The sequence below is a fragment of the Rutilus rutilus genome (genome assembly GCF_951802725.1).
Source record: "Rutilus rutilus genome assembly, chromosome: 18".
NCBI lineage: Eukaryota > Metazoa > Chordata > Actinopteri > Cypriniformes > Leuciscidae > Rutilus > Rutilus rutilus.
Genome location: NC_140231.1, coordinates 10,698,578 through 10,718,399, shown reverse-complemented (window position 1 = coordinate 10,718,399; position 19,822 = coordinate 10,698,578). Strand labels below are relative to the sequence as shown.

General features: G+C 35.5%; 1 protein-coding gene across 1 annotated transcript in view; it reads left to right on the top strand.

The window, feature by feature from the left end:
- grk6 (G protein-coupled receptor kinase 6) overlaps positions 1 to 19,822 on the top strand; it is a 57,132-nt gene that overhangs the window by 21,627 nt on the left and 15,683 nt on the right. Inside the window, exons 3-5 of the mRNA XM_084387338.1 lie at positions 15,189 to 15,301; positions 19,200 to 19,277; positions 19,512 to 19,612. Coding sequence (XP_084243464.1) covers positions 15,189 to 15,301; positions 19,200 to 19,277; positions 19,512 to 19,612 — 292 coding nt within the window. The remainder of the gene's footprint in view (positions 1 to 15,188; positions 15,302 to 19,199; positions 19,278 to 19,511; positions 19,613 to 19,822) is intronic.

Genomic DNA, 19,822 nt, shown 5'->3' with positions numbered 1-19,822 from the left:
AATAATTTATATTTATTTTAACTAATATTTAATAATTTTGAAATAAATATGAAATATATTTAATAAATAAATCTTTAAAATAAACATGCTTTAGATGGCAATTGATTCTGCAATCGTATTACAGTATTTTTCACAAATAAAGTAATTGTTTTAAAAGGAATATGAATATGTCATGAATATGACATAGTAGGGAACTGGATATAGCACAGCACATTTTGATGGTAAATGAGAAAGTATTATTAGGATATTGTTTGCCTGTTATTAATTTAAAAGCAAATGCTTTTTTTTTTCGCAACATTTCTTCCGCATACCGTTTACTTTCTTTAACAGTTCAATCTAATAATAACATATTAGATAGAACTGTTAAACAGAGACCGTAAAGATTAAACTAATGAAGACGGATAATGTGAGCGTCAAAATAAAAGTCCCGTCAAAATAAAAGTCTTGCTTCTATCACATCGGCCCATCAGAAAAACTTATGGGCCGATGCCGATATTTAAAAAATACAGAATATAGGCCGTGGTGATATATCGGTCCACCACTAATTTTATGTATCGCTCTCTACAACGTCGCACACATAAGGGTAATTAATATGATTAACCTTTTGCTTGACTTTATCAATCAGCTAATAATGTGTTGCTAATGTTACACAAACCATGTTCCCGTTTCTTTTCTCAGAATCAGAATCAGTACCCTTCTAAAAATCAGCATTCTTAGAAATGCTTTTAACAACTCAGAACATCAGTGGAGAAAGGTTCAGATTTTTCATATCAACAGAAAAATATACCGGGATAACCGGGCTTCTCTTAAAGGGATAGTTCACTTTGAAATTAATTTTTGATATGTTTTAGCTTACCTCAAGGGCATCCAAGATGTAGGTGTCTTTGTTTCCGCAGTAGTTTCAATTTTGATATTTTTAGGTCAAACCGTTCTTGTCTGTCAGTCATATAATGCAGGTCGATGGTCACTGGCTCAAAACACAAGCACAGAGTCCAAATTAAAACAATTCCCTATCGTCCAAATTAAACAATTCCCCATCGTAAGTACACATTGATGGCCTAAGACACGAAACGAGCGGTTTGTGTGAGAAAACGAACAGTATTTATATCGTTGTTATCTCTTGAACACAGCACACGTCCAAATGATCTGACGGCGCGGGCGGGTATAGATATATACATAGATGTCGCCTTGGCTACGGTTTCGTTCCAATGAACTGCAGTAGCCAAGGCGACATCTATGTATATATCTATACCCGCCCGCGCCGTCAGATCATTTGGACGTGTGCTGTTTTCAAGAGATAACAACGATATAAATACTGTTCGTTTTCTCACACAAACCGCTCGTTTCGTGTCTTAGGCCATCAATGTGTACTTACGATGGGGAATTGTTTCATTTGGACGATGGGGAATTGTTTTAATTTGGACTCTGTGCTTGTGTTTTGAGCCAGTGACCATCGACCTGCATTACATGACTGACAGACAAGAACGGTTTGACCTAAAAATATCAAAATTGAAACTACTGCGGAAACAAAGACACCTACATCTTGGATGCCCTTGAGGTAAGCTAAAACATATCAAAAAATAATTTCAAAGTGAACTATCCCTTCAAGACTCCCCTGCTTCACAGCATAGTTAATGATGTTATGCTAAAGCCCGCCCCCCTCGTGACATGATTGGTTACAAGGTAGGTTGTGACGTAAGAAACACCTGTGATTTCAAACCGGGTTTTTGAGACTTACTACACAACACATTGCTAATGGGGTGCACAAACTACAAGACATTTGCTCAAGAGGCATTTCCCGACCAACAGCAAAAAGTTTTCCCACATAAATTCACGCAAGAATTACGACATAAAAAGCATTGATACCGGTGCCTTAAGATGAAGTAATAGCACTTCTTTAGAATAATGCAGAAAGTTGTGGAAGAAACTTGAGGTGTTACACAATCACTTCCTGACAGTTACTGATTTGATCTTGAGTGTGTGCAATGCCAAGGAAACATGCCAGTTCCTTCTGTTCTCACAACAACAACATCTTGTATCTAAATAACATAACTAAAAATGCTCAGAAAGGTAGATTTTCACATTTTATTTTGAAAATGTAAATGTTGCATGGCTGTGCAAAAGTGTGTGAGGATTCAAGGGTGTTGTGTGTGATTTATAGTAAGGCTGGCTGAATTTGATCATTATTATTATTTAGTATATTCTGACTGATACCCATAAGCTAATGAAGTTATGGTCAGTATCATTTAAATGGCTAATATTATTTAAAAAATCTGTGCTATTTTTTTCAATCAGTTGTTTTAAATGCTACAATTTAGGCATGAGGCATTATAGCATTATAATGAAAGTATGAAAAATGCAGAGCAGTATTATTATTAAACAGATTGACTAGTGTTATAATTAAAATTATTACTGTTTTTAAAGCCTAGATCACTTAAAAATGAACTTTTCCATCAACTGTCTGGTTACCGACATTCTTCAAAATATCTTCTTTTGTGTTCAGCATAAGACAGAAATTCATACAGGTTTGAAACAACTTTAGGGTGAGGAAATGATGATCGAATTTTCATTTTTAAGTGAACTATTCCTTTAAGTAAATGTTAGATGACATCAAAGGCATGCACAATTGAATATCCAATGCTGACCAATACCGATAAATAAAAAAAATCTGATAAAGGCCTATTGCCAATTATGATACTTGTATATCATGCTTACCTTGGTCCATTTGACATGCTATATGATACATGTTTTATTTTTTTGCCATGATTTCTGGTTGCTATAGGTGGTTTCCAAAAGGCCCAGGTCAAAAGAGTCTGGCCCCTACGTATGGCTCAGTTTTCTGATCCAATGGAAGTTAAGGGCATAATATCATGCATCTGGTCATTTAAAAAAATATATATACACTATAAGCACATTTCTTCTCAACAAGCTATAATTCGAGTTATATATCATTCATCTTTGTAGCACAAACAGTGTGGGATGAGTTACGTGTTGAATTTACTACTTGGGGTTAAGAGTTTGTTCACATCCTAAGCCTGTGTGTAAGCAAAGCTGCAGTAAACAGCACTGTTACTGTACAGTAGACTTACGCACACACATAATTGAGGAGTGGGGTTTGGGGAGGGGGTGGATGGATTAAAAGTACCTATTAGTTTAAATCCAATCATATAATTTCCTCTGAGTTGGAGCCTAATTTATCCTAATGTCACCAGATTCTGCAAACGAGATGTGGTTTAGATGGGAATCAGCTGTGAGCCGCCCAGAAGTCTGCTCTGGGAAAACATTGAAGAAAAGCTTTCTCTGTTTCCCATTAGCCTGTTATATTAGCATGGTACCTGACATAACCAGAGTTCTTTGGTGAAACATAGTCCCATGAATATTAATCAACTTGAGTTGGGCAGGAAGTGAAACACTTGGTGTGTGTGTGTGTGTATACTGTACCCATCGTGCATCTCATGCCTGTGTCTTTCTCACTTACTTCCTGTTTCCTTTGTTATAATTACTGTCTCAAACCATTCCCCGAAACAGCTTCAGGTTTCTTTAGTTGGCTAATGGAGTTCTAATCTAATCTAAAAACCTTATTATTATTATTTTTACTATGACCACTACCATTACACTTTTGTGAATAATCCCATGTTTCATGCCTCACATTTGGTGCCTTTTAAGTGTAAAGAGAATCACGCTGGCTTCGCCTTAGGTGTCTGAAGAAGGAACTTGAGTGCAAAACCACAAACGGAGGACCAAACAATATAAACATTGAAACGAATGGTTAAAAAAGACATAAAAGACAGCTTTGGGCATCTCTGATTATTTTCAAGCTTCCATGCCTGGGGTGTTCCCATTCGATTTAATGTGCTCCATTCAATAATACCTCTCTTCATCATTTTACATTGTAAACACGTCATGTCTTGCCACATTGCTTCTAGGGAGGCTTAAGATCAGTGCTTTCGATTTTTCTCCACTTTGTCAGCAGTATTATATCAAAATGTTCCTTACGGACAAGTCTGTCCCTAAATAATGAAGCTTTCTCTTACAGGTTTTATGTTTGATGATGTGCCTCACAGTGAATTGTGCAAAAGAACATCATGTACATTTCATAAGTGTCAAAACATCCCAATAAACAAAATACCATGAGTTACTTTTATTAGCATGAAGAACCAGTCATTTAAGAGTTTCAATGACAAATCAGAATTTCAGCCATTTGCTTTCTTCAGTTTTTTAAAGAAGAAAAAAAAAGGTTGTGTTGGTAATCTTTCATCAAAATATTAAGAGCTTGCGCTGACTGTGAAATGACTTCACATGACGTCACATTCTAGGCCAAAATAATAGGTGTTAAAAACTATGTTAACAAATGGCCAGATGGCAACTTCACTATTCTTTTAGACTACTAGTATAAAAGGGACGTTAACCTTTATAAGGACCTTTTTTTTAACCTTATTAAATGCATGTCATCTTTTATGTCAGATTTATACATGTAATCTATTCATCCAATTAGAAACAACACACAATTAAATCATCATCTTTATTAAGTTATCATTATTGACTAAATCCATTTTTGCACTGAGGTGACATTTTAAATGTATTGATTGTCACAGACTGTTTAATGCAGCTCAGAGGTGGCATACATGCATTTACCCTGTAATGACTATTGCATAAATAATACAATGAGATTTGTTTTAAAAATAAAATTCTGTATATTGAAATACCAAAAGATTTTTTTTTTAAGTGGCAGCAATTCCCTGTTTTAATGAGTGAGTCATTGAATCATTCATTCAAAAGATTTGTTCAGTACGGCTAATTTATTCTGAAATGAACCAAGTGACTGTCTTTACAAATGGGTAATTGAATCATTCTCTCAAATGTGTGTTTAATGCTGCTGACATATAGTTTAAAAACATATTGTCTTTTCAAATCTTCTATTGCGTGTCATTTATATATATATTGAGTTTTATTTTTCGCACTTCAGAAATGTGAAGTCATTTCTGGTAAGGGAGCATAGTGAGCATCGATGCTCCCTGTTTTTTGTGGTGCATTGTGGGATTTTTCTGGGAATCAAATGTTACAGAGCACTGAAAGGATTTTGCGATTGAGACAGCCGACTCTCTGATCAGTGCCCTGACTACTGAAGTAGGGAGCTGATTGAGTTAGAAGGCTGTTTGTCTAAAGGTATGCTATGCTAACTGGCTAATCGGTTAACCGTAAACAAAGTCCTTTTAAGATGAGTCATTTCACTCGGCGGCCATCTTTGAAACGCCTCTCGGGCATGCAAGTGCAGCTCCTATCTCTTTGAATGGGGAAACATCAAATTCTCCAAAACTGTTCACCAAGCTCACGATTAAATTTCAGATTTGAAATCGCCAATGAAATCTGACAACAACTGTCTCATAATTTAATTATAATTTTGTTTCTAAACACTCGAATCATGACAGAAAACTAAATTTTTCAGACTGGATCAAGCTCATGCGCAGTGGAAGCGCACATCTGACTGTTTCTATATTAGGAACTGTAATTACTTTAATCCGTATGACTTTACCAATCAACGATTGGCTCTTATTTAGAAGGTGGGACTTATTCTGCCATATTGAGCGTTGCACTTTTCCCCATTCAAAACAATAGGAGTGACGCGTCTTGTGTTATACTATAGTCTTTGCCGTAAACTAAGTGGGCTAATCAGCTAATGACTAGCAGGCTAGCTATCTAGAAGGATGCTAATCTGTTAGTGTTATGCTACTGATACCATTAGTCTAGCTTACTGATATAATAAACCATAGATCTGCGAATGTTTAAACTAATAATTTTAGCTTCCGTTATTTGGTATAATGTGACCACTTAAAAGACATTTATTGTCATATTTACATTTTCAAATGCTCTCAATGACCTTGATCTTTATTGTTCATATGACTCAATTCCTGGTAATACAAACCGGTAATCAGGTCTGGCTCCGTTCAACGCTCATTTTCATGATCCATTCCTCCAAGGATTAAAAACAAGTACTTTTTGTTTGTTTGTTTCACATGGAAATATATCATTATGGGAGTAAAATGGGTCGACTATAATTGTTGGATACTTCTGAAATGTTTTAAATGGCAATCACGACAAGATATAAACATGGATAAATAATGCAGGCAGGACCATTTTTCACATCTTTACGCAAGTGTTTCCAAGCTTGCTCAGTCTTGTCTAATTGTTGTGTTTTGAAGTCATTGGTATTCTCCTGAAAAAGGTAATTCGGGAAAGCCTTGGAAATTTTTCGCCCTGTTGTGTGACATCACCTTATGGAATTGAGAAAACATGTCTGCATTGACTTTTGTCAAAGGTCATGTTTGAATTGTTTGTACGAGAATGTGTCTTATTTTATTGTATTGATTCATAAGCTTAGAAATGTCTACATGGCACTTCAGGCCAGACAACAGCAGATGTTCAGCCGTTTTTCTCTGTTTTAAAGCACAGCTGCTTGGCCTGGCACCTCAGGAAGCTCTCAGCTTCCGTGTTAAAAATGCAAGGAACCAAAAAACAACCTCCACAGCAAATTACAACATGCCCAGTAGCACATTCTAATCCACCCGATTACAATTTGAGATTTTTGACAAAAACTAACCAACTCAACATACATCCATGCCAAGGCGCTATTTTATATATATGTATATATATATATATATATATATATATATATATATATATATATATATATATATATATATATATATACTACCGTTCAAAAGTTTGGGGTCAGTAAGATTTTTTATGTTTTTAAAAGAAATATCTTCTGCTCACCAAGGCTGCATTTATTTGATAAAAAACAATAAAAAAACCCAGTACTATTGTGAAATATTATGACAATTTAAAATGACTGTTTTCTATTTTAATATATTTTAAACTGTAATTTATTCCTGTGATCAAAGCTGAATTTCCAGCATCATTACTCCAGTCTTCAGTGTCACATGATCCTTCAGAAATCATTCTGATGATTTGATGCTCAAGAAACATTCATTATTATTATCATTGTTGAAAACAGTTGTGTACATTTTTTTTTTTAATTCTTTGATGAATAGAAAGTTCAAAAGAGCAGCATTTATTTAAAATAGAATATTTTCTAACATTATAAATGTCTTTACTGTAACTTTTGATCAGTTTAATTCATCCTTGATGAATAAAAGTGTTGATTTATTTTATTTCTTTCCCCCAAAAATAAAATAAAAATTCTTACTGACCCCAAACTTTTGAACGGTAGTGTACATACATACATACATACATACATACATACATACATACATACATACATACACATTTACTTACACACACACACACACACACACACACACACACACACACACACACACACACACACACACACACACACACACACACACACACTGCATATTGTGTGTATATATCCATGGGCCCATGGTTTCCGTGTCAGGCTCCAGTGGGCTTCTGTCTATATGGCTTTTGTGAGCCACCACTGCAACCGTAAATGAGCCTTCAATTTAGGTTTATGATGTTGACTATATTTCCTTGGCTGTATATTTGACTTTATCACAGAATTGCCCCACTAGCTAAACAATGACAAATGAAAGTCTAATATCACCCAATGCTCTTGGAGATTTTAGCATGACGTTGACCTTGCAATTTAAAAGTGTAATTGATGATATTGCTCCTGTTAAAGTCAGGAAGAAGAGTGGCAGACATAAAGCACCTTGGAGAAACTCAACAGCAGTGCAAAATTTGAAAAGACAATGCAGAAAAGCAGAGCGCATGTGGCGGAAGACAAAACTTGTAGTCCATTATAACATTTATAAAGACCGCATCCATGCTTTCAATATGGAACTAGGCAAAGCTAGACAGACTTTCTTCTCAAATATTATAAACAGCAACTTAAACAGCACTCTTTTTGCTACTGAAAATCAATAATATCAGAAAGGTGATCAGCATATCCTTGAGTTGCTGAGATCAGACAGATCAGACCACAACCCGAGAAAGTAGTCACTATGTCTGATTTCGAAGAAATTGATGGCAACATTTTGGAAGAAACCGTACAGCACCTTAAAACATCAGCCTGCGCCCTTGACGCACTTCCCACATCTTTTTTCAAAAGTGTGTTAGACTGTTTTGAAGCAGATCCCCTAGAAGTGGTAAATGCCTCACTTCTCTCTGGGACTTTTCCAAACTCCCAGAAAACTGCAGTTGTCAAGCCTCTCCTGAAAAAGAGCAATCTGGATAAGACCATATTAAGCAACTATAGACCGATCTCAAATCTTCCTTTCATAGGCAAGATCATTGAAAAAGTTGTCTTCAATCAGCTGAACAAATTCTTAAGCTCGAATGGATACTTTGACAATTTTCAATCTGGTTTCCGACCGCACCACAGCATAGAGACAGCGCTCATAAAGATAATAAACAATATTCGCTTAAATACTGATTCAGGCAAATTATCAGTGCTGGTGCTACTCGACCTCAGTGCTGCATTTGACACTGTCGATCATAACATACTTCTGGACAGGCTGGAAAACTGGGTGGGGCTTTCAGGGATAGTCCTAAAATGGTTCAGATCATACTTAGGAAGGAGAGGTTATTATGTGAGTATAGGAGACCATAAGTCTGAGTGGACATCCATGACATGCGGAGTCCCTCAAGGCTCAATTCTTGCACCACTCCTGTTCAACCTGTATATGCTCCCAATGAGCCAAATAATGAGAAAGAACCAAATTGCTTACCGCTCTATGCAGACGACACACAGATCTACTTAGCCCTATCGCCTAACGATTACAGCCCCATTGACTCCCTGTGCCAATGCATTGATGAAGTTAACAGTTGGATGTGTCAAAACTTTCTTCAGTTAAACAAAGACAAAACTGAAGTCATTGCGTTTGGAAACAAAGATGAAGTTCTCAAGGTGAACGCATACTCTAGGGGTCAAACAACTAAAAATCAAGTCAGGATCTTGGTGTGTCACTAGAGTCAGACCTTAGTTTCAGTAGTCATGTCAAAGCAATAACTAAATCAGCATACTATCATCTGAAAAATATTGCAAGAATTAGATGCTTTGTTTCCAGACAAGACTTAGAGAAACTTGTGCATGCTTTCATCACCAGCAGGGTGGATTATTGCAATGGACTCCTCACTGGCCTTCCCAAAAAGACCATAAGACAGTTGGAGCTCATACAGAACGCTGAGCAGAACCAGAACATATGAACACATCACACCAGTCCTCAGGTCTTTACACTGGCTCCCAGTGAGATTTTAGGATTGATTGTAAAGTATTATTACTGGTATATAAATCATTCAATGACCCAGGACCTCAATACATTGCAGATATCCTCACTGAATATAAACCCAACAGAACACTCAGATCATTAGGATCACATCAGCTAGAAATACCAAGGGTTCACTCTAAGCATGATGAGTCTGCTTTTAGCTAATATGCTGAAACCAGCTTCCAGAAGAGATCAGACGTGCTCCTACTGTAGTCACATTCATATCCAGACTCAACACACATCTGTTTAGCTGTGCATTTACTGAATGAGCACTGTGCCGCTGTTCATCCGACTATTTGTACTGTATTTTATTCAATTTTTTTATTCTAAACTGTTTAATTATTATTATTTCTTTTGATTATTTTAATTTCTTCCATGTAAAGCACTTTGAATTACCATTGTGTATGAAATGTGCTATATAAATAAACTTGCCTTGCCTTGTTGAACCAGCAAACAAACTCCACCCTGAAGTCAGCATGAAATCAAATTGTTTTTATTGATTTTGACTGTATTTTAATAAGTAAGGTTGTTATCATGTTACCATACCACAGCAAAAACTACTAGCCTAACATATGCAACATTTAACCAAATGTAGTTCAAGACAAGTTAAATCAAATAAGAACAAATAAACAGATTACATGCAATAGCACAAATAAGTACAATAGATGCAAATGAAATAAACAGTGGTTAAGATTTTTCAGGTGGGTCTAAGTCTAACAGTAGTATTCAAGTATGAAATACTACAGAAATTTAATTTATCAAATGAAAAATAACACTGCATAGTATTCGCTGTATAAATTAAATACAAAATAATCCATTTTAAAGCTACAAAAGTTGTTCAGGCATACGCAGGGAGTGCTTTTTTGTTGTTGTTTGACATGAAAATTAGACAGCAGCATGAATATTAGTTTATTGCTCCAAAACAGTCGTAATTTAGCCTTACATCACAATTTTTGGTTTCAGTTGCAGTGCCGAATTGTGTACTAATACACTAAATTGGATCAATTTCAATTCTATTTTTACTTTAAATAGAAGCTCACTGTGATTATCTCCCATCTCCTAACTCATTTGACCATTCACTAACAGGTCACTAAACTCCTCTTAGAATTAACAATGTGACAGAGCGAGACCCTGTTACAAAGGCCAATCTCTCCATCTTTTCTGATGACTAAATACACTCAAAGGAAGCCTTGTGACCGTATGAATGAAACCATGTTACTGCTCATTTAATCATTTCCATAAAATGGGCATAGCGGGGTCAAACCTGGTTTGTTTTTAAGGTTCTTAATAGTGTTGTATAATTGAAGTACACCCCATATAGGGGAGGAGAGGAAGATAAAGCGGTCTCATTTCATAATCAATTATTAACAACATATAATCACTCACAGTCTACTGGCTACAACTGAGACCGTTTGAAACTCATCACAAAAGCTTAAAGTAGTCAATCAGAAACCCACTGATGCAAACCACTGAACAAAATTGTGCACCACCACACATTCTACGTCTACATGCAACCAAATCCGTTTGTAATCGGATTGACGACTCAATCGGACTCAAAAGCCTTCATGTAAACGCCTTAATCGATCCAATTGAGCTCGTTCTGAATGAAATTTCGGGTGTGAAGGGGTGGGTTATTCCTTTTCTGATCTATTCGATAGGACATGTAAACACTTGATCGGATTGAAAACCGAAACTGGAAAGTACTGCGCATGTGCAATGACGTGGCATAATGACATATGACGTACGGAACGAGCTGTTGTAGTTGTTGAATGAAGTGTCATGAATGACTGTCGTGTCATTCTAAAATTCTCCTCAATATTAAGATTAAGTCTTAAGAAAAGTAGCAATGTAAGAGAATAGGATGTGCAAACAGCGGGGAAACTCTGTATATTCCTGCAGTGTGCGCATGTCAAAAAACGTAATTGTGATCAGAAGCTTGTGAAATATAAATGCGCACATCAACCCGATCACTTAATTTAGCTGTCATGTAAATACTACTTCGGATTTGGAAACAAAAGTTGTGCATGTAAACATAGCCAGTGTGTGATAAATAGTTTTTTATGACACTAAACTGTATGACGTAATCAAATACAGTGGCCCCAAAAAGGATTTGAACACTTAATCACAATTACAATGCCACAAAATATCAAAATGCAATTATTTTAAAGAAATAGAGCTCAAATATACATTTTAATCTGTAAATTTAGGCTTTTTAAAATATGAAGCAATAGATTAATTGTTAAAAAATGACCTCAAGACCAATTAGTTGAAAATAATTGAAGAGTAGCTCATGAAAAGTGACTTTTTGAGAAAAGCTGTAGCATAATTTGTTTGCAGGTGCCACTTGGTTTGATGTTTTGTATCTAATGCAGTGAAATTCTGATATTTTTAAGTGTGGTTTAAGAGTCCAAATACCTTTTGGAGCCAATGTTTATAATATTTCTATTTGGATAAACATTAAAATAATAACTAACAATGATGGCCAGATGTTTAATGAACCAAAAGTATTGGTTGGGTGACTTAAAACATAACAACATAACTTTATTTGAACGTGTGTAACATGCTTTGACAAAAATGTAAAAGTTTCATAAAATGATTAACCTTTCAGCCTCAACCTCACATAAATAATTTTGTGCATTTTATCTGCTCCATAAACAATTCTACATAGGCGTCCTTATTATCCAAATTTTTTGAATGCATATTAGCTTTGTTTCCGTCTAACAGTTAAAATGTACATTAAAAAAATCTGATTTTCACATTGATCTGAACAAAAACAGCAGACAGGCTGAATAAAAATGTAAATCCTCTCCCTGACAGTAGGTGGCGCTTATGGAACAGCAGAAATACAGCTGTTTCCCTGGTAACTTTTGTAAACAAAGCTTATAAACACTAGTTAATTGGGCATTACACGGAGGGAAGATGAAAAGCAAATGCCATCCCCCTTTGAGATGCATTCGTATAATGCATTCATTCATAAATTCTTGCAGATATTTTCTCCAAGCGCTCTGCCTTCCGTCATGTTTTCGAATGCGTTCGAACAGCCACAAAATTAAACGTGTAAACAGGAGCGTGTCTCCCTCGTCTACTTGTGATCAGAATGACCAAAACGCATCTTAATACCAGGTGTAAACCGGTCTGAAATGTCTCCTTTTGTTCTACACGAAATCATAAAGAAAGAAATAAACATTTGAGTTTCCTAATGAGGGGTTTGAGAATGAGAATCAACAGCATCTCCACAATGTATGGTGGTGGCCATTTCAATTTCAGCAGTAAATCTGAAGACAAATATTTCTCTTAAGAGATCGCATCTGCTCTAATTAAAACAAGCGTGTATCAAGAGCAATAATGCTGATTGTAATCTGCACTCTGCAGTAAAGCTTGGCGCTTTGTGCCAGAAGCATTATGAAGGAGCTGTAAGCTCTCCATGTATTTATGCGGCATTGCTATCAATACCAGCCTCCTACACACTGCTTCTATGTTGCTGCTGGTCCACACACTCCCATTTGCCTCTGTGTAAATCCTGCTGTCTCTTTGCATATACCTGAGCAGCAAATGCAAATCTCAGCCACTGGCCATAGCCTTCCCACTCTGTTCACTTCGATGCATTCTGTCTTCATAATCACACTCATTTCGACCACTGCATCGGGTGTGTGGCCAAAGACGTGGTCTAGAGCAGCTGTTACAGTCGGAACCTTGTGGTTTGAAATGCCTCACCTTACGTTACTGTAAGGCTAAATTATAGGCATGTTACGCTATACTTGCTTTATCTCAAATTGAAAGAGCTCTATATCAATTTGGGCAATTAATCGACCAACATTTGGCTGTTTTGAGTTTATTGGCTGGTAATTGTGAATTTTTGTTTGTGTTTTGTTTTTTGGATTTTGAGTGAATATTGTGTAAAATAATTCTTTTAATTTCAGAAATTCCTTACACAGAACAAACTATATTGTCTTACATAATTATCTACAATATGTTGACCACTGGCCACCCTGATCTCTAGACAGTTCTTAACTGTTGGTCTATAAAATAAATAGAAATTTTAAATGGAAACATTAAATGAAATTAATGAAAACAAAATTATTTTTTAAATAAAATGATTTTTTTAATTAAAATAAAATTAATTTTAATTAAAATAAAATTAATTTTAATTAAAAATAAAATAAATGTTACATTAAATAAAATGAAATTTTAAACTGAATTAAAATAAAAATATTTAATTTTTTTTTTTTTTTTTTTTTTAAATAAAGTGAAAAATAAAATACAATTTTATTCAAATTAAATTACATTCAGGGCTCCAGACAAACATTTGAGAGCAGTAGCACTGGTGCAACTAAGTTCTACAGATGGTGGCACCAGCACCTGATTTGGTAGTGCTGGGGGATTTTCAATCATAAAAGTAATTAATCATAAAATGACTGTTGTTTTACATTAATAAGTGCAGTAACTAATAATATTACATGTCTATTTCTCGGAAATGCACATTTGACAGTAAAGCACTGAGCTTAAGCTGAACAATAAGCAATAACATGTAAAAACATGTCAACATGTAATATTTTATCACATTAAAAATAACATTTGATGATACATTTTGAAATAATTTCCATGTAAATACCCATGAAGCTGTGTTGACTGTTTGTTACTGTTTGTCTTTGTTCTGAAAAGTAAAAAAACAAAAAAACATTTGAAGTGCTTGAATTTCACTCTGAATGGGTTGTACGGACCCTGAAATTACTATTTCTGCCACAATACCATGGTTACAATTAGCATTACTACATTAAATCCATGGTGAATGTTGGTGATTTGTGGACTGAAAAGCCTTTCATAACTCGTACGTTTATGGTACAATGTTTCTCCTGGTTTCCAGGTCAGCACTATTTGACCTGATATGGTTAATAACAGAGAATTCTGCACTGAATTTGAATGTTTCTCATTAGATCTTGCAGTAATGTTATTAATACTGCTGTGAATCCAAACACTTTCTCACTGGATCACCCAGCGCTGTGTAGTAACAGTGTCACGTGATCGAGATCGGTCCACGAGTAAAACTGTTGTGAGCTTGCGATGCGTTGTCTAGTATAAACTGCGAAAAGCTGATAAACTCTCCGCACTGCGCAGCTCGAACAAGAAGCTGCTTTCATTTGCCGTTTGATGTTTCTCATATGCAACAGAAATGGCAGCTCTTATCAGTCGGGCATCGTGGTTGGCGCACCAGTGCAAACTCGAACAAAATTTTGTCACACCAGCAAGAAAAAAAGTCACAATCGCAGATCGCAGTCTGGACATTTTCAATTCAATTAAAATGAAATAATAAACAAGTATGCGAATAATAAAACTGGTACAGGCACTTTGAGTCTCAATGCTCAGCGCTCAATGATTTCTCAAATCCCAATCATTTTTGTACACTGTTGGGTTCATACAGTTCGTGAAAATATTAAAACATTTAAATTTTTGATTTTTATCTTTACTTTGTTTACGCTAAACAATTTTGGTACTGTGTTGGGTCACCACTTGATTTTCAAAGTAAAACCTGTGTGTCAAGCAAAACAATCCTGTTCTAGATATCCGTATCGGCTATTGCAAAACCCGGTCGACCACCACTCTGGATGCAAGCACTGTGCATTTTCTCTGAATATGGCTTTAACGCAACAGCTTTACCAATCCTGGGGTGTGCCTTTGATATTTTGAAGATGTTGTCGATGTTATTATCCGTTTTGTTGTGGTCAACTAATGGTTTCGTCTCTTCAGTTTCCTTTCCAAAGCGAAAAGAAGAGAGGAAAGTGCTATTGATTTTTATTGTATTCATTGATTGTCCCAAATGATATTTACTCATATTTTCTCTCTCTCTCTCTCTCTCTCTCTCTGTGAGTGTTTGTGCTTAACCCCACCTTTTCAAAGCCCTTAGTCACTGTGTTTCGTGTTGGTCTCTTTTCACAGAGAAAGACTACAACAGCCTTTGTGAGAGGCAACCAATCGGCTGCTTTCTATTCCGTCAGTTCTGTGATACCAGGCCGGAGTTGAGGCGCTGTGTCAAATTCTTGGATGCTGTGGTGAGAAGCAGACCGCTAATTATTCTTCACTTCAAATACAAAACCGTTTCTTCCCCTTTCATCTGCAAACCAAACTGACTTGCGTACAGTGAAATGTACAGTTCTGGAGCAACTACAGGAATAACTTTTGTCCCTATCCTTCCCTTACCCTGAACTATTATATACTGTGAGGTCAGTGTGGTGTTTAGGTACATCTGTGTTGCTGTGATTGCCATTGCTAAAAGCTACACACAATAACGACACAGAGGAACAATATCATTGGAATCACTTTCAGAACTATGTTTTTCCAGATAATCGAAGATAAAAACATTCATAAATATATGAGTAATTTGCACTAAAAATAGACCTGCCCGAAAATTCACAACAGCTTTGTAAACTTCAGATTGGATAGTTATAATTTTGTATGTTAATGAATTCCAATAATTCGTGAATGCGGCGCACGTTCACGCTTGTTTACAATTAGCGTAATTTCAGGCCATGAATTACAACTACATCATTTTTTTTGTACAGTAATGTTGTGGGATATTTGGACTCACTTCCCAGGTTTGGCTCCAGTATATTGCAACAAAATGCAAAAGAGACTAATTGGCCATATGGCTAAAAAAAATTATTCAATTAAAATGCAAGTTTGCTGACAAATACTATTTGTGCTAGAATAATAAAAAGGAAAAAAAGACTATCCAGCTTTTTTCAGTCTTTCTTTATAATGAAATGTATTATCACTTTTAGTTAACTAATTAATTTTGTTATTATATGGAATTATTAGCTAAAAGATTGCATATTACATATTACAAACTAACGCTAACAAACAAGACTTTATTGTAAAGTGTTACCAAAATGTAGAGAGAATATACAAAAATAAGAGACCAGTGAAATATTAATACCTGATTAAGTTTTAGCTAGTGCATGCTTTTCCCTGTGAGCATTTTGTTTTTGCATAGTAAAATAAAAACTGTAGCTGTATTTTGCCTGTATCTTGCCATTAATTATAGTCATTCAACATTACAATATAATTGACAGCTATCAATTTCAACATTTATTAGTCTTTAAATATAAAGGGTTTCATGCAAGTGCTGTCTGAAGCGGTTTTCTGTGTGCACTAGTCGTGTGTGCCGTTGTGATTGAATGGTGTAAACGCATTTGCATGAATAAGACCGTGGTCATATAACGTTACCCTAGCCAAAGGATGACGGGAAAAAAACGGATGCTGCGTTAATTTCGTTAAATATTTTTAACGCGTTAAAGGTATAGTGGACGATCTTTCTGAATTTTAGATAAGACCCGCCCTTTCCACTTTTTGAATAAGTTTGATTGATTCACCAGAATGACTGACAATTAGGAGGACCAATAGTATAGGTGATCCACCCGGAAGTAAAAAATCCTCCATTATACCTTTAAATTGAAAAAAAATAATCGCATGCGTTAACGTTAATTTTGACAGCCTTACCAGACTTTTAATATAATTACAGCATGTGCATTAATAAACAGAACGTTATCGACCATTGGTGTGAACGCTAATATGATATTGTTATAGTTCTCGTTATGGGTGTGAATGAGGCTGATGTTAGAGTTGTTAGTTTAGCGTCTTTTAAGAAATAATGTCATACATGGCAGAACTGATTGTGATTTTCAAAAAAATTTTATTGTATTATTTATTATTAATAACTATTATTGCAATTTTGACAAAACTATGTTAGACAGTGGCAGTTAATAAATTTACCAAGCTTAAAAAGTTGACAAGAATTTACAACCAAATTTCACAGAAAACCAAATGTTAAAGTTTGCATAGCATTAAAAGCATTTACATAGTCAACAAATGTATCGTATAGTGCTGGCCCAAGTGTACTCTTACACTGACCATCGTCTTTGTTGAGTTACTGCTTATGTGCAGCTTTTCAGTTGCATCAATTTTGAGCTTCCTTTTCTGTTAGCATGCAGCTATTTAAGGCAGCTACCTGTAGACATGGTAGCACATAAGAATTTGGAACAGAGCCCATGTCTTTTGAATCAAAGTGATTGTTAATTCATTAATTTCTCTACTAATACAGTTCATAAACTCTTTTCCTCCACCCCTCTCCTGAACAGGAATGCAGGGGTCACATTTGCACCACTGCCTCTAACCCGAGTGAATGCCCACCAGCAAGTTTAGCCTGAATTTCTTTTCCACGCCCATAACTTAGATGTTATAGTAGGAGCAAGCAGACTTGCGACTTAAGATTTAAGATCCGTTATTATAAAGCTTGACGCACTGGGCTTGGAGATAAAATTACATTGAAACAGAGAGTACCAGACCTTCCACTAAGCATTTAAAACTACTGATTTGAGATCAGTTCTGTCCTCCAAAATCCTGAGTTATAGGGCAAATCTTCTCTTCGTAAATATTTTGCTGTGACATGCTGTTTCAGATACGGAATGCAGACTATTCCTAAGCTTCAACATAAACATCAGAACATGCATATGGTCTTGCGTGTACATGCGCACGCCCACATGAAGAACTTGCTAGTGTTTGCTCCACTTTTAAAGACCTTGATACTGCATGTTCAGTAGAGAAACTGTTATTTTGTAAATAAACATGAATCTAAAACCAGATTGTACACATTTTCTGAAGCAAATGTGAGTGTTGCATGTTCGTGCAAAACTCGCTGCTAGGGTGTTTGTGGGTGTTTGACAGCGCATTGGTATGGTTGCTACAGTGGTTGCTTGCTGGTCCAAAACAAAAAATGGTCCCCTTCTTCAATATTTGCATGTTTCTTAGAGACTGAGGCCTCAGTAAGTTGCATGTAGGAAATTATCAAGACAAGTAAATGATTGGGATGCATTTTAGTAAAGTGGTAGGGCCTTCAGTGTTTAAGATCAGAAAGTAAAGCATTGTAAAAATTTCCCCTCATACAGAAGATTACGCTTCAATGTAATCTTTGTGATATAGTATTTGTCATGATGATTTTGGATAAAACCCTCAGAAATAACTATTTTACAGCTTTTCTTAGGTTTACAAATTTAAAATGTACAATATTGGCTCTTTTTTTGTTTTTGTTTTGTCTTTGTTTTGTTTTTGTTGTTGTTGTTGTTGTTTTTTTGGGGGGGGGGTGTTTTGTGTTGTTTTTTCTTGGGTTTTATTTTTTGTTTGGGGGTTTTGTTTTGTCTTTGGTTTTATTGTGTTTTTTGTTTTGTTTGTGTTTCGTCTTGGGTGTTCTCGTTTTGTGTTGTGTTTTGTCTTTCGTTTTATTGTGTTTTTTGTTTTGTGTTTTGTGTTTTGTCTTTGATTTTGTGTTTTTTGTTTGGGGTTTTTGTTTTGTGTTGTGTTTCGTCTTGGGTTTTATTTTGGTTTGTTTGTTTTGTTTTGTTTTGGGTTGTTTTGTCTTGGGTTTTATTTTGGTTTGTTTGTTTGTTTTGTTTTGTTTTTGTTTGTTTTGTCTTGGGTTTTATTTAGTTTGTGGCTTTGTTTTGGATTTTGTTTTGTTTTTTGTGTTGTTTTGTCTTGGGTTTTATTTTTTGTTTGGGGGTTTTGTTTTGTCTTTGGTTTTATTGTGTTTTTTGTTTTGTTTGTGCTTTTTGTTTTGTGTTTTGTCTTTGATTTTATTGTGTTTTTTTGTTTGGGGTTTTTGTTTTGTGTTGTTTTGTCTTGGGTTTGATTTAGTTTGTTGCTTTGTTTTGGATTTTGTTTTGTTTTTTTGTCGAGTTTTGTCTTGGGTTTTGTTTTATGCTTTGTTTTGTTTTCAAATCCATGCCTCTGTTAATTAAAAAGTGAAACGGAAGTGAAATTGAACCTGTATTGAGTGATGATAATGCAAAATCATAAGTGTATAAATAATGAAGAATGTAGATATCAAAAAATATTACATGTTATATGCTAGTTTCTTGTTATACGTTACATGCTAATGTTTCTCCATAATTTCAGGTGGAGTATGAAGTAACGCCCGATGAGAAGAGGAAGGAATGTGGACAGGAACTCCTAGACACGTACCTCAACCCAAAGGTATTGAGAAGAGTAGCACAGGGAACACCTAAATCAGTCTCTTATATTAGTGTGTGCTCCAAATATATTCATTTAATGTATGCCATTTATCATGATTTCAATGTGTGTTTTTCAGTTGATTTTATTGACAAGTTTTGCAGTGAATTTTCCCCTGGTTTATTGTATAATTCATGAGCATGTATGTGTTTATTAGTGCTAAAGGATAGTTTCACGCACTGATTGTTCCATTTGCAGTCAGAGGACCACATCCCTGAGGTAACAGAGGAGATGGTGACTAAGTGTGCAGAACGCTTGCAACAGGAGGCATGTAAAGAGCTCTTCATGGAGTGTACCAAGTGAGTCTTTTAGACAGGAAACACTTATTATCCCATTAGATTGCACTGGTAGATGCAACTACACTGACACTGTCTGACAAACACAAGGCATCTGAGCAACACATTTCTGAGTGAAATGAAATTCTCTGCGCATTTTCATGCAAATTAATTAAAGTGCATCTTGGCCGATTTTCAACCCGTTTTGTATTGTTACAATGTCGGAAGTATATG